Source organism: Aquila chrysaetos, chromosome 15, assembly GCF_900496995.4.
Source record: "Aquila chrysaetos chrysaetos chromosome 15, bAquChr1.4, whole genome shotgun sequence".
NCBI classification, from domain to species: Eukaryota; Metazoa; Chordata; class Aves; order Accipitriformes; family Accipitridae; genus Aquila; species Aquila chrysaetos.
The window spans coordinates 29,059,509-29,075,465 of record NC_044018.1 but is presented as its reverse complement, the minus strand read 5'-3'; the positions used below and the strand labels follow the sequence as shown (position 1 = coordinate 29,075,465).

General features: G+C 44.7%; 1 protein-coding gene and 1 long non-coding RNA gene across 9 annotated transcripts in view; one reads left to right on the top strand and one right to left on the bottom strand.

The window, feature by feature from the left end:
* Positions 1-781: 781 nt before the first annotated feature.
* On the bottom strand, positions 782-1,281 carry LOC115351005. The gene is made up of 2 exons (XR_003926671.1): positions 1,043-1,281; positions 782-918 (listed from the first exon to the last, which is right to left on the bottom strand). It is a non-coding gene; the product is annotated as an uncharacterized LOC115351005 (long non-coding RNA).
* Positions 1,282-1,692: 411 nt separating this feature from the next.
* SCN8A (sodium voltage-gated channel alpha subunit 8) overlaps positions 1,693-15,957 on the top strand; it is a 61,891-nt gene continuing 47,626 nt past the window's right edge. For 4 of the 8 annotated variants that reach the window (XM_030037175.2, XM_030037171.1, XM_030037176.2 and 1 more), the window contains exons 1-2: positions 1,693-1,803; positions 12,952-13,281. In XM_030037175.2, coding sequence (XP_029893035.1) covers positions 13,006-13,281 — 276 coding nt within the window. In that variant the 5' untranslated portion in view covers positions 1,693-1,803; positions 12,952-13,005. Of the gene's footprint in view, positions 1,804-3,265; positions 3,285-3,722; positions 3,739-12,935; positions 13,282-15,957 lie in introns of those variants that run through there. The other 4 variants (XM_030037173.2, XM_030037174.2, XM_041128785.1 and 1 more) reach the window with 4 other exon arrangements.

Below are 15,957 nucleotides of genomic sequence, written 5' to 3'. Positions count from 1 at the left end.
CATATTTAATGTGTGTGTAACTGCTTTTGATTAGTTATAGATTGAGGTATCTACAATTTTTAGGTTGCGTCTGCCCTTGTGTTACAGCAGGGTAGTCCCATAAAAGTCAGCGATGTAAAGTGAGGGCAGATTTAGTTCCTGTGTCATTTCTAAAGCAAGATAAATGAGTTCTCCAGCACAGTGCTGTGTCCTGCTAGCTTGTCTGCTCAGCACACAACTCCTAAAGCTCTGCTCAGAGGACAAAGATTTAAAATTCTGTGAAGAGGACATTTCTGCAAGGTGGATATATTTTTTTTTTTTCTGAAACAGCAACCTAATACAGTGTTTCAGGTTGTTCTTTCAGCAACACAGGCACAGTCTTATGGAGAACAAGAACTACGTAACAATAAAAATTGATCCTAAAATTGCAGTTATAAACTATAGGTGTAACATTATAGGCACACATTCTATGTATAAAGGAGGAGGAGTTGTCCCTCTTAAATGAAGAGGGGTAACTTGGGTCAATTATTAGTACTCTCTTATTCACTATATTACTGGAAAAAACAGAAATCTGCATATATGATGGGGTTGTAGGTGAGGACAGTATTCCATCATAGACTTCCACCTCTTTAGTGAGCTGCTGGGCACTGGGGAGCTCCACAGCTCCCTGAGAAACCTGCCAGGTCCTGAGGAAGGACCTTTGAGAAGAAATCTTAATAGCCCCAGTCGCAATTAGAGGGAAGAAGCCAATACAGTGCGTAGATCTACCGGACAAAGAGCATCACTGCATGTAGGACGTAAATGTCATTTTGGCACTTCTTTAATTCTTTTGTAAAATCTTACTTTTTCCAGATAGTCCAGGGATGAGGTCACGGAGCTCTTCTTGGTGATGCAATCTGTGATGTGCATGGCCATTTGAAGTTTTAGTGTATCTTCAAACTGTAAAAAAAAAAAAAAAAAAGAAAAAGTGTTTGGTTGATATAAAGTTTTCCTTTTGCTCTGCTGATGACACCCATCACAGATCACGTTCTGCGTGTGTTTGTTACAGGACTTTTGCACTTACTTCTGAGGTCTGTTCTGCGTGGATAGTAAATTAGACTGTGGTCAAATGCTGGCCTAAACTAAGTTTGGCTCTGCTGGTTGGAAATTGTTGGTTTTGAGCCACATTCGTCCCCGGGCTGTTTGCACACCCACCCGGGCAGGAGCCAGCCGGCTGCTGGGGTAAGCTGAGCATCTCCAGCAGCCCGGGGTTTTTTCCACCGACACCGCCATGGCTCCCAGTATCTCGGACGATTGCGGTGGGGGCTGTGCTCTCTGTGGTACCGGTACCGGCTGGGCAGCCCCCCCCCCTCCCCAGTTCATCCCTGGGCGGCAGTTCGCGTAAGCTCAGCTTAACCTGGCCTAGAGCTGCGCCCCCGAAGCCGGCAGCACCTTTCGGGGGGGGGGGGGCAGGTAGGGCTTAGCTCCTCAGGCACTCGGGAAGCGGCTCCTCCGGGCTGTCCCGGCTCCCCAGAGAAGGAGGAGGAGGGGAGGGGGTTCCCCGGTCGTGTCCGTCCCCCCCCCCTCACTCCCCGGCCGGTAGCCGCTCGGTGCGGGCGCGGGGAGTTTTGCCACGCTCCCTAAGCCCTCTGCCGGCAGGCAGCGGCTGGGCAGGGGGCCGGCACGCCGCGCGGGGAGGGGAGGGGAGGGGAGGGGGGGGGTGTAGAGGGGGGGGGCAGCGCAGGCAGCGCACCAAGATGGCGACAACCGCAGTTCCTCCTGCAGCTCCCCCACCTCCGCAGTCCAGCAACGCCTTGCGGGAGACGCGCTAGTGCAGCGGCCACAGTAAGTTGCGAGCCCCGGCGCGGGGGGCGGCCGGGGGCTCCCAGCCTTTGCTCCCCGGATTTTTTTATTTTTTTTATTTATTTATTTAAAAAAAAAAAATTCATGCCCCCCCCCCCCCCAACTCCGGCTTCAGCAGCACACACTCTTCCCCCCCTACCCCCCTCCTCGGGCGGGGGCTTTGCCGCAGAGCGATTTTCCAGCAGCTCTTGGCTTGCATGGGGAGCGATGTCTGGTGCAGTGGGGAGCCGGCTGGGGGGGGGGGGCAGGACTAGCCCCCCGCCCCAAATCCACTTCTTCCAGCGGTGGCGGAGGGCTGCAGCGAGGGGGGGGGGGGCCTGGGAGCCTTTCCCCTCTCCGCCTCTCGGAGGAGAGTTCGCCCCCATGGATGCCCGTTCACTCTGCGCTCAGGGAGGGGGTACCGGGGTGTCCCCGCTTCTCTCCCATCCAACACCGCCCGCCGCGCCCAAGTAGCGGCCTGGGTCCTCCGGGCTCCCACGGAAGACCCTGCCCCAGATGATGGGGGACGGTCCAGCCACCCTCCCCCCCCCCCCCCTCACTCCCCCCTCCCTCACTCCCCCCCCACCCCGCTCTCAGCTGCAGCCTGAGGTTCCCCGAGCCCCGCGGGGAAGGGAGCGTTGCCAGCCCTCCAGCCGGCCGTCTCTGCGGCCTTGGGGTCAGCCTTCCCCGGGCTGGGAGGGGGCAATCTCCTGCTACACCCACCCTCAACCTGGAGCAGCAGGAGCTCCATTTGGGCCACCTTCTCCATCCATCCATCCATCCATCCTACAAGCCGGGGAGCCCACAGGGCCCTTCTCCCAGGCCCCTAAATTGGGGGTTGTGCTCTTTGTCTGCATTGTGGGGAGGGAGAGAGGAGGGATAATTGGAGTTCTTCTCTGTATCCCTTCCCCCCTCAGCCCTAGCTGCAGAGCTGGTACAGCCCTCCGCCACCCCCCCCCCCCCCCTTTTCTCCTACTGTTCGGCATCCTGAGACTCCTGCTGCCAGGGGAGGGGGAGAAGTTGGAGGATGGAGTTTTGTGGGAGAGATGCATGGGGCAGCTTTGAGGTTCCAACCTGACCCAGATGTTGGCATCATGGTTTGCGCTCTTATTTCCTTCCACCACACAGATTTTGGGGGAATGGTGAGGGCAGATTTGTTTGGTTTTTTTTTTTTTTTTTTTCCTTCCTGGGGAGAGGGAATTGCATGTTCACAAGCTTTTTCTTTTTTTAAAAAATCTGGGTGTCTTCTTCCCCTCCCCCCCCCCCTCCTTTCTGGTGCAAATTATGCCCAGCTGATGTGGGGGTGGGGAAGCTGGAAGAGACGATCCACAGCAGTAGCTGCAGATGATCCGAGGTAAAGTCTAAAAGTCTGACGGGAAGGGGAGTGTGTGTGAGCAGAAAGCCTGTGCGTGAGAGCCAACACAGCTGGAGCTAGTCTTCTGTAAGGGGCCTGAGCTGAATTTTGGCGAGGGATCCCAGGTGTGGTAGGTTCATCCACTGCTGGCTTTCCATGTGGGCTGTGTTGCGGGGGATTGGCATGAGATCCTTGAGGAGTTGGACAGGTGGGGTCAGTTTATGGGGCACTGGTTGTATTTCTGCTGTGTGTAGACATGTAACCCGGTCCTTGTAACACTGCAGCATTCCACCCCCAATGGGTACCCATGACCCGTATGTCCTCATTTCACACTGGGGAAGATTTAATTATGAAGAACGAGGGTGTTCTAGGAGCCTGATTGCCCCCTCCTCCCGGTATCTTTAGAGGCAGAAAGGGAAGAAAGCATTACATCAGTGGTTTTCTCATGGGTGATGGCTGGCAGTCCTGTTTTGGAGGGAGAGGGCCTGGAAATAATTCTTGCAGAGGAGCGCTTATTTTTCTGTGTTGGCGATGGATGCTCTTCGAAAACAAGATGCCGATACGGGACAGGCGGTGTGCAGGAGGTAACCCCAATGGCGGCTGCCTTGGAGCACTTCCTTCCCGAGGGAACGGCGTTGGGTGGGGGGAGTTCCTCTCGCCATTCCCCCGGTGTTTTTCCTCTAAGAACGTTGTCTGCGATGTTGGAGGGACCGGTAGAACCGGAGTTGGCTCCGGTTGGGCGGGCGGCGGGTGCTGAAGCGGACAGCTCCCGGGGCCGCTCCCCCGCCCTCACCCAACCGGGGTCCCCAACCCGGGGCTCATCACCGCTCGTTGGATCTTGTCGGGTTTTGGGTTTGGTTTTGGTTTTTTTTTTTGGGGGGGGGGGTAGAATGCTCGTTACGTAAAGTTCGTGAAGCTGTTTGTAATCTATAAATAGCCTCGGGTGCTGTAAAGCTACAGGAGAGGGGTTAATGGGCTTCAGAGTGACAAACAAATGGGCAGGGCTCATAGCAGCGCTCCATAATGCAGATTTCCCTACAAGTTAAGTGTAAGGCCCCTCAGAGCTTGGCCAGTGGTGTTTCTCATCTGCTGTGCGTTTAGAAAGTCCCCATTCTTAGCTTTGAGGATGTTTAAATAAAATGATTAACAACATGACCAAAGGGCTACTTGGTCCTTTTGTACATGTTTCAACACTTCTACAGTGTCACTGATCCTGGGTGGAAGGACCTGGACCTGTTACAAATAATTTAACCAGTTATATAAGCTCATACGTATGGCTTCTATCTAGATCGTGGTATAGATATAGTACTGCTCGGTGGAACAAGTATAATTATGTGAATGTTTTGTGAACAGAGGTGGAAAGCTAGGTTTCTGACAGACAGAAGAGAGAGTGATTGCATGTTGCAAGAAATTGAGCATGGATGTACTTTTCATTCTCAGTTGAAGGAGGTGAAATAAAACAGAAACAAAGTCAGCATGGAGTGAAAATGAAGTAGCTTGAAAATCTAAATCCATCTTCCTCCTTTTTGTTGTTATGTCTGCATTCGTTTGTGGGTTTGCTTGGCTTGTTTAGCATGCTTTTTCACTAAAATGAACTGACACGGCTTCACATATCAATTGATCCTTACTATTTTTCAATGACTGGAGAGGCGCTTGGCCCTGGAGGCCGTATGTGACGCCGGGGCATGCCGTGTTCATGCGGTCACATGATTTCCATTCACTATCGATTGCCTTCCTCCCGAAGCGGCTGCAACGGCCATTGACATCAACAAATACACTGGAATCAATAATTTATTGTTGTGTTCAAAGAAATGGTTTGGATTAAAGAAGGTGCGGTAAAATAACAAAACAAAAGCGCTAGAGTTGAGAACAAGCATGGGGAAAATAATTTCAGAAACCACAGAGAGGAGATTGCATGTGATGGCTTATGTTAGTGATAGTAGGGTAGAGAGCTTGTCTTTGTTGGACTATTGGCTTGAATCTAGTGGTGTTCAGAAATAACTAAATGCTCGGACTTTCCCCCTTACGCCCTATTATATCACTTCTGTGTGGAGTGGACGGTCGCTAAGCTGGAGAATACAAGTAAAGAACAGGTGGCTTACTGCTGCAGAAGCGTATTGCAAACCCTCCTTGACATTAGCTCAGATTCAAGACTGGGTTTTAACACTTTCCGTGAACTTCTGGCTTATGAAAGACTGTCTTTAAATACTGTTTCAAAGTTACTCTAACTTCTTCCTTCTCTTCCCTGGTTTTGTCCTGTAACAAAGTATTAATCGTGCCTAATGGAGCACATCATCATACAGGATGTTTTAAGTAGAAAGAGTAGCCAGCAGGGACTGGACTGTGGCAAAACTGTGGAATTGCTCCTTTCTGAAAACAGCCATTTCAAAACACAAAAATCTTGCTATCTAAGACCTAAAAGTCCCATTCCATGTTACTCATACTGCTCCTGTGCTAGCAGAAAGGTTTGAGGAGTTTTAAAGTATTCTGAGGAGTTAATTCCAGGAGGATTTAAAAAAAAAAAAAAGTAATGTATTTCATTGTTGAATAGCATATAATGCATTGTGAACTTTACAGGCACAGTGGTCTTACATAAATAAAACCTTCATTGCTAGAGAAGTAGGGAGCAGAAAATATTGAAAATGACTAAAAGCCATCTCCTTTCTCTCTTTTTCTCTTGATATGTACACTGTTACTTATTTTTACTGGAACTCCCCCATATCAATTTTAAAACCAAATAAAATATACATGCACACAGTTATTAATTTATGTCTGTTTGGGCACGCTTTGAAACCATTCAGCTTGACTCCTGAGGGAGGAGATGGTGCTTGCTTGGGATCAGAAGCTCTTACAGCTTGTTGGGGCAAACTCAGCAATATCTAGCTCTCTTTGGCCATCAAGATGATATTTCTGGCATTGGGTTTTGAGGAAGGATACTTGGAAAACAGAGCAGTTGAAGCTCATCACAAATAGCTTACATACCTGTCCCCAGTGCTTCAACTTACCTAATTTTCTTTTCATGGCTAAAGGCATGCCCAGGCATAAACTAAATTGTTTCTATAACTAATGCTAGCTAACTAATTCTGAAGACAAGAATAATAAATAAATAATAATTCCAAGCAGTTCTGCGGAAATCTAAGAGGTGTCAATGCTCAATATCATTAAAAAACAGACTGCTTCAGAGGAGCCCAACTCTTAACTAAAGGAGCCTGGAGTTATAGTTATGAAGTTGCAGAGCCGGATACCTGATACTTAGGCCATTTGTGGATTTAATCAACCTTAGTGATTTAATGTGACTTAAGTGATGCATAGGCCCTTCAGTGTGCAATATATTTCACCTGAGTGGGAAAGTATTCTAGAAGCATAAAGTTGAACAACAAATGGTGCTATTCCAATGGTGTTTCCAGCAGGAGATTAACTTTTTATTGACTGTCTGGTGAAATCAGTAGCAGGATGTAATGCTAAGACAACTAGGAATAGCTGACATTAGGGGAGGGTGATTTTTGTCTAACCAGATGAGATATGCATGGGGTGATAAGAAATGAAGCTAGCATAACTCAGGCAGCCGTAAGGAAATACCAGGCTTGCATAGGTTGTATTCCAGAACATTGCAGAAATTCCGAGATCTATGTTGTATAAGAGCAGAGAACTAGAAGGGGGATTACTTATTCTCCTCCCTTTTATATTTGTCCATATTTGTACCATTTGTTATCGTACCATTTGGAATCATACCATCTGAGTGCTCCACAAGCTTAAATGAGTTCCTACAAAATTATTGTGTAGAATAACAGTTACCTTGCTCCTATTTTATGGGTCACTGGTAGGCTGAATGAACTGAACAAGGAATTGAATTTGGGTTAGTGTCTTAACTATTACACAGTAACTGTTTTGAACAATTCTTTGTTCAGAAGTTAGGCTTTAAAAAGTGGAAGTTGAAGTGCTGCACTTCAGCTTCCTTGGTCTGTATGAATCTCCAAGTTCCTATGTGAGATTGGTGATAAATGCAAGTCAGCTTTGAGTAATGGCTAATGTAGAGAACTAGGGTTAGCTATTTTTAGTTCTTGTAACTTACTGAGTGATATTACAGAAGTCATACTGCTACTGGCAGGGACTGAAAAAGCCTACAGTACTAGATCTTTAGTTTCTCAGGTTTTTATTAAAGCATCTTTAAATATTAGTATGTTTCCTAATATTTTTCTGTTGCTTTTGTGCTTCTCTCTCCTCCCTACGTTTCTGTTAATTTTTTACCTTTAGAGGTGTGTTTTCCAGTTCTTTTCTGCCACTGCTGTTTCAAGAGCATAACTGCTTTCTTGCCCTGTCTGGAGTCTGCCCTTGAGCTCTGCTTAGAGATGAGTGCCTGGGAAACTTCTGCAATGTTTTACATAGGTTGGGGAAAATTACCAGCAACAGAATAAATATTGCTTGATAGTGAAGATATTTCCTCTTCCTTCCACTTTATAGCATCAAATGTGACATGAGAGCTTTTCTAAGGGAAAGGTTCGTCCTGCATCTCAGGCGGTTGTATTGCTGTACTTTTTCATTGATAAAATTGGCCCATTCTAGACACACGGAATTTACTGCAGATGGAGAAGATTGGTGAGTTCTTCTGAAGGCCATTTCCAGCCACGGATTTTCTCAGGCATGGATATTTTGGTTTGGCTTGAAGCTTTTTAGGCTGTCATGCAGTAGAATTTCAGAGGACTGTTCATCTACACTATGTTTTCCTTTCTGCCCCAACCCTGCACGTCCAAATCAAAAGCCATGTGTGTCTGTGTGGGTTATATGAAAATTTATATAGAAGGGCTCTCTCTTGAAGGGACTGAAAGACGTACTGTGAATGACTGCATCTTGCAAATTAATAAATGAAGAAATGTATTAAAGCAAAGATATTGCCTCAAAAGTGTTTTTTAATTTATTTTGACAATCAACTTGAATAATTTATTAGAATATTTCATAATGTACCAGTAAATGGACTGCTGGGAACGTTTAGAAAAAATAATTAAGTCTTAGCAACTGGGCACCTCAGAACAGCATTTTTTCTGGTGTAAAATCTTTGATCTTTGAAAAATGTGTGTGTAAATATGCAATCTGGCCCCAGGGAGTTCTGTGCACCGAACGGAATTCCTGACTCCCCTGAAGTCACTGGGAGAGGCACTGCTGATCCCCAGCAGTGCAGTGTCGTTCCTGATGCAGTTATCCATAGCTCGGTAAAACATGTACCTTCTTCTCTGACTCTACCTCGACGGTGAGTCTTTGTCACAATTTTCACAATGCCTCTCTTGTTAGAGGTTGAAGAATTGCGTGTGGAAAGTGCCAAAATAAATTCTAGCATTTATTCTTACCGATTTCTGTGTATCCTAGCAAGACCATACTTGGTTGTAAAATAAAATTTACAAGCTTTTTAGTTTAAAGCAGCTTGCCATGCAGAACAGCCTAGGCTGTGCTTCAGCAGACCAGATGTGCCATTGTGGAAGTGTCTTTATTGATGAAGATGAGGATGAGCCACACAGCTCTTATAGAACAGGTACTTGTGAGACGAAGGAGTTGTCTTGCTCTCAGGTGCAAAGCTGGCTGCCGTGGGTATAGGGAGGTTTCTGATGGCTGGAGACAGTATTAAAGGAGGAGGCTGTTATATATGGCCCATTATTAATGGGATTGGAGCCTGAGAGAGTCCCAGTGCTTGTGATCAGCTTCCAGTTCTACCACTGATTTCCAGGTGACCTTGGACAAATTCTTTTCCCTTTCTGTCTGTCTGTCTCTCTGCAGAGAAACTTTTCTACTTAAATCCTGAGATCTTCAGGATGAAGATAGTTTAATATTTGTTCATTCAGTCAACATGTGGATAAGGACTAATTTTAGTAAAGGTGTTTAAGTAGTAGTTTTATTTTAAAAAATCAAATAATTAGATAATGCCTGATGTTTTTTGAATACCCTTTAGTAACTAATTGAAGCACACAAAAAGGGAAAGGAATAAACACCAGCTCACCCTCTTGGTTGTGCTTCCTACACAGGCCTCTACAGCAGAAAGTTTTACCAAAATAGGCAGACTGGAGCCTGAATTCACCCAAAAAGCAGATGTGCTGACACCCTTGTTCTATGTGGCTGGGTTGGGGGGGGATTTTTTGTTTGGTTTTTCGCAGATGTTCATGCAGTCTCAACTGATTTGGTTCTTCTAATGAATACTGAAAAACCCCTCCTTGGTGAATGCTGATGGATGTTTAAGAAATATTACCATATCCTCATGTGAAAATTTTTTGTTGTTACTGACATTTTCTTTTCTTCCTACTGAGGAAAACAGTAAATCTTGAAAGTGGAAATCCTTGATACTCTCCCCATTTTTTGCTTCAATAACAACTGGAATGCTCCACACATCCAGTTTTAACCACTGCTCCTTGCTGGCAGAAAGGGCTGCAGGGGTGTTGGTTGCATGACTCTGTACAGCCTGCTCTGCACTATCACTTGAGCCTGGAGAACTTGGTGGGGCTGTGTAACTGAGGCGTTCCAAACTATTCGTCTGTATGGATTTGGTTTTTTTTTTAAATAAAACTAGCTCTCTGAAATATCCTGGGTAGTTATGTCTGTGTATGCTGTATAAACGTAAAGATTAGGGGTTGGCTGTTGGAGCTGCAAAGCACAATTTGTCATTATAAGAACATGTAACGCTGTGCTATCAAAGATATAGAAACTGCTATATAGGTCTGATTTAAGGAATTAAATAAACATTCCATTTCCATCCTTTCAGTTTACATCCTAGTTTTGTCCATTATCTTAATATGGGATAATTTACTGGGAAAACAAATGAAGTCAGGACAGGCAAGGACTTCCCAAGAAGTGAAAGCCCCAGGTCGCTATTCTGTATTGAGACCAAGCAAGTAACAGCCCTACGAGTAAGTACCAAATGCTGAAATGAAAGAAGTCGCTTCTTGTAACTTCAGCAGCAGAATGGTCTGCACCGGGTGTGAACACAATGAGAAAAAGTAGCATGAGGCAAACTTGTAACCTGGTTTATCAGTATAGTATCAAAGTGTCTCTTGATTTATTAAGGGACAGGATCTTTGCAAAACCACTGTGATGTGCAATTGTGTACCAGGATGGGGGGGGCGGAGGGGAGTGTTGGGGGTTTTTTGTTGTTGGTTTTGGTTTGGTTTGTTTTTTTAAATGGCCACTTAGCAGATTAGTTGGTTGCTTCCAGTTGCCGGTTGTGTAATTGTGCATACAAATTAGGCATTCATTTGTGCCTTCATTTTTTCCCTTTTTTATGCTGTGTCCCTGAGCTACTTTGGTTTCTAAATTCAGGCCTTACATATTTATCTGTGCCATTCAATTAGACCACATCCCCAATGCTGCTATATAGTTTCACAGTATGTGGGAAATTTGGTAATTAAATGCATGCAAATGCTGCAAGAATAGAATAAATTAATTTTTCCTTAATATCAGCAAGCTATTCTGTGATGTTACTAGAGATAATGTGACCAAGATACTGGCTTTTCTTTCCCCCTCTTGCCATCTTTTTTGAGTCTTTATTGTTATTACTCTAGAAACACTTGGTCAAGTTCATGTGAAAAGAATCCTAGGCCAGAATATACTGTGTAGTTACATAAGGAGGGAGATCTATACTTAAGTTTTTTGGATCTCCAAATAAAACCTGAGATGGAAACAGTGTTTGATGAAGTTCTACATGTGTGGTGCAGCTTTAGATTTGCATGTGAATCAGAGTGAAGCAGTTGCAAGGAATAACCCGAAACCACTTGGAAGGATGCTTTGCACTAGATGTTCTGGCTTTTGGAAATACCTCAGGTACTATATTAAAGGCTGGGATCTCCAGGTATTCTTAAAAGAAGGACTCTGTTATTTCTATGCTGTGTTTACTCATGAAGTCCACTGCAATCCATAGAAAGTTGTGATTCTCGGTTTTGGAGCATGCCCATTGCTGAGGCTGGGTAAATGTGTCCCAGCTTGTCCTTACGGGTGGGAGCATGCCTCCGTTTCGGTGACATCTCCGGCTTCTGTGAACTCTTCCCACGTGAATACAGTACAGTGTTCAAAGCCAAGGTCCGTAAAGACCATTGGTGGCTAATATCATGCTAAAATAGCTGAATTTTAACGATTCAGTCCTATATCGTATTTTTCAATGAATTTGAAAGTCATTCTTCTTTCAGACATTCCAGATCTTTAATATATATTTTGATGCTGTGTGCATGTTAGCTTAAAAGATTTGACCTTACTGATGATTTTTTCCTTACTTAAGGGACCTTATCCCACGTAGCTTTTGGATTCTTTCTGTGCCATACATATACTCATAGTTATTTTGCCTTTCCTCTTGAATTCGTTGCCGCTTTGGTGTTTGGGTTCCTCCCTGAAGTGCCAAGCCATGTCAGGGCTGGGTTGTATTCCAGCCTGCAGTACTGCAGTGCTGTTGCATCAGTGCAGGGTTTCTGTAATTCCTCTCCTCTCTTGGCCTCCTCCTGGAGTGTGAAAAGCTTGAAGAGGTACCAGTGGCTCAGAAATGCAATATATTCTTATTGCTGGTTCTCAAGCGAGAGCTTGCCAAAAGGTGCAAAGCTGCAGAGGGTTTGTAGGTGGCTGGATTCGGATAAACGAACTTCCTCACAGCTCTTGTCTTTTGTAGGAGTGGGGGGAAGAGAGCAAGGTGCTCTCTGTAGGGACAGTGTAAAATCCTGTCAGAGGTCTGTGCTCCTTTGCAGGTTGGAAGCTCTGCAGGGTATTCCTCAGCTGTGCTTCTGTACCTCGTCTGCTTCCCTTTTTTTCTCTTTTTATCATGGAGAAGTGCTTGTTTGCATCGCATCTGATACAAAGAAGACTCTGTGTCTAACCCGCATGTTATAGAAATTTAACTTGCAGAAATTACTATTGTACTTGATGAAAGTATTTTAAAATTATTTCGTTCTTAGGGCCTGAAATTAATAGAAACCTTGATAATTATATATATGTAAAATGAAAGGGTGAGATTTGACTTCCCGTAGTAGAGATGTGGCATGCTCCGGAGTAGGAAGAGTTGAGCCCACTGAGGTCTTGGTCCTACCTAAAGAAGCATTCAGGGTGCTCCCTGGCACACCTATTCTAACGCATGCTGAAGTCATTAAGGAGACTTCTCCTTAACTGCAATAATATCTGATAGGACACGAAGGAGCATTTTTTCCAAAAGCGCTCAGCATATTCCGTGCATGTTGCCTACTGCGCTCACTCATAAACTCAGCCCCAAGTTACTCCTCCTTTGTGTTGTATCGAGGGGAGTACTTTGCTAAACACCTTGTTAGCAGGGTAAGCAATGTGGTAATACCCAGCCCTTTTTGGACAGGGCTGAACGGCTTGTCCCGACCCTGGGAATAGAGCTGACTGGGAATTTTTTTCTATTAATCAGTTTGCTAGAGAGCAATGACTGATAGAATCATTTTTGCAGGAAAATACTGTTTTTGATAAAGTTGCCTTTCAGAATGGTTTCTGTAGTCTAGAATAGAGTTTGTGTTCAGGAGACATCCCAGTAAGGATAGCCGTCAGCGTGGTCGTTGGAGATCTAGGTCTCCGTGCCGGTTCTGCCTGTAAAACATGGGTGAAGCAGCACGGCGGGCAGGGACGGGCAGGTTCACCCCATGTCCAGCGCTTGCTGTGCATCTGCCTGTAGCTTGTTTTGGGACTGAAAAGCAGCAGGTCTGCTTGCCTCGCTCTGCGAGGCCTTGAAGACCGGCATTGCCTTTGGATTTTCAATGCTATATGCTTGTCTGTCTGTTTTTGCAGTGACTGACTTTGTTCTGCCTGTACTGTTTGCTTCCCTGCAGAGCTGACCTGTCCGGGGTGCAACATAACTAAAGAAGCTGCTGCAGGATGAAAAGATGGCAGCACGGCTGCTCGCACCACCAGGCCCTGATAGTTTTAAACCCTTCACGCCGGAGTCTCTGGCTAACATTGAGAAACACATTGCAGAATTAAAAAAGAAGCAGCGTCCAAAGCAAGACAGCAGCCACCGGGATGACGATGAAGACAGCAAACCAAAACCAAACAGTGACCTTGAGGCGGGGAAGAATTTGCCTTTCATCTACGGGGACATCCCAAAAGGCCTGGTTGCTGTACCACTGGAGGACTTTGACCCTTATTATATGACCCAGAAAGTGAGTCTGCAAGAAAGAAGTCGCTAAAGCACCTTTTTCTTAGGAAATTGCAGGTTTGGGTATGGTTTAAGTAGAAGACAAAGAATGAAGTCTTTGGATGGGGCTTGTTTGTTTGGTTGGTTTGTTATATATTTTTCTTTGAGGTTTAATAGAGATTATATGATCAATCTTGAAGCATCAGCTTGGGTGGAGTTAGGACAACAAGGTCTGGAAATTAAAAATGGATAAAGTTGCCTTCGTGGTTAAAATTGGCACATTAGGACAATAAGAAGAATTTAATTGAGGGGTAACAGTTTTAAGTGTGTATTTCATTACTTGCATGGAATTCGGTCTGAAGTTGATTGTTACGAAGCAGTGGGATATAGAATCATGACAAAAAGAAGTGAGATAAACCAATTAACTGGCTTTCATCTTCATAATTTTAATTTTTTTTTCGTCTGTGGAATATTTGCCTGTGGAATTAAGGTGATATAGCAGGATGCATTTATGGGTGCTGAGATGTATTAAGAAATGAAGTGGTGAGTAAGCAAACACTATGCTGGAAATAGAGGGGAGGGATCTTCTACTGGTGAAATAAGGAAGAGCATGATCACTGGTTTTCTTAGAAGGCTGGATGACTTAAAACTGAGAATCTTTTCTACTGTTTAATTTCATTGCTTTCTTTGATAGGAATTTAATTTGAATAAGCTGAGATAATTACCATCTATAACTCAGACTTAGCTGTGCCACTTGAGAAGCTGTAGGTTTGACCGTATATGTGACAGCAGTTGTGATGTGACCATTCAAAACTTGGGCAGAATGGCTGTCATGTAAAATCAGTAAATTGTCATGGGTAACAAAATGTTTTATGACTTTGTGTTGGGCCAGACATTTCTTGCCATGCTCAGAAGTGATTCTGTGACTGGCAGGGCATTATTCACATGAAATCAACTGAATTTGCTGGTAATGTTGGGTATAACTGATCATTCTTTTCTGTATTTATGCTAGTGAATTTAATGCTTATTTGTTGTGTCAGTGGTGCTAGGAGTATAGGTACCATCTCAGAACAGGGCTTCTAAATACGGTGATTTGTGTCCATGTTGAATAGCAGGCAGACTGCTCTCCAGGTGGATGTTATACTTAAGGAAATGTATTGACAGCCACTGTTGCTGGTAAGAAGGTAGCTTAGGTTATATCCCTCAGAAATATTTTCTTTATTAAACAAATCTGGTGTTGCCTGGTTTTGGTGTGGGCAGGCTGTGAAAAAAGACACGTAGTTCCCAGGATCTCTTTGGTTGTGTGTGGCCACTTGCGCCCAACCAAAGTAGTTGTTACGAAATGTCGCTGCAAATCCAAGCAGGAGTGTTTTATGCCCTCTTTGTGTTCATGTAGTTGAATGGACAGTGTAGGTGGGAGATCTGGGCCATGTTCTTTCTAGCTAAAATAGGAGAGCAGTGCTGTGGGCAGTGCCATGTCCTGGAGCATTGGGCAAAGGCGTCTTGGTTGTTTCAATGTTCCACCAGAAGTAGGAGGCAGAGGGGAACCCCGTTAGCCCTCACACTTTATCAGTCTCCATATTTGCCCCCCGACACAATGCTATTAATAAATCTTTCATTTTTAGAGAAAAATAAGCCACATTCCCAACTTCGAAGGCATCTGTCATGTCTCCAGAAGAGTGCCGTACATTTCTGCGTGTAGCCGCTTGCAGAGTTTCTGCTCGCTCAGTGTGCCTGCCATGTGGGGATGCAAGCTCTCCGCGGAGCTGGAGCAGCTGCAGATGGAGGGGAAGGTTCTGGAGATGGGAGACAAACTCGCGCAGCCCTGCCAACCTCGTACTTGCTGTTCTGTGAAAAGAGCCTTGCTCTTCCCATAAACACTGGATTAACATTCTACTGGCTCTGTTTCTTTTGCATCCACTTCAGTATGGCGACAGTTTAGGTGTGTGCTACTTCTTTGCTGCTTCAAATAGTCAGTGACTTCCCACAAAGAATTTTTTTTAAGGCCATTAAAAAGGCCCTTCTCTGAATCATCAGGAATTGCGAATCTGCTTGAATCATGGGAAGTTTTCCAAGATTTTTTTTTTTTTTCCCCTCTCCAGCATTTGCCAGAAGGCTTTGCATCATAGGTCTTTTCTTTTAAAGCTAGACGTGCAGCATGCATAGGAACAAATCAGCTGGTTGCTTTTCCTTGCAGTAGGACACAGTGATCTTGGTTTATCTAAGGAAACTGAAACTGCATTTTAACTGAGAAGCTGAACTTTCCAGTGGCCTGTTAACTGATATTTAAAGGAGAAACAGCGTGACCTAGAAACAGAACCATGGTACAGGGAGTCAAAAGTCCTCAGTTCACAGCCCAGCCCTACAAGCGATAGTTTTGTCCGAGCTACTTCTCTTTTCTCTGCTCAGTTTCATTTTGCAAAACAGGAGTAATGACTCTTAGTAGAATCAGGAAAGTCCCTTTGCTCACAGGTAGCAGATTTTGGAGCTAATTTAGCTCCTTTTTGTCTTTATGTGAGTACCAGAGAGAATTTTTTCATGATTCTTTGTTTTGCAAATAGTAATTGCCTTCCAATTCCTGGCCTGAAGCACATGGTAGAAGCAATACTTGCCCATGATATTTGTTGTGGAAACGTCAAACATTTCAATTAAAAAACCCAAAAGGCAGGTACATGAACTTCCTTGTTTCTACGTGCAAACA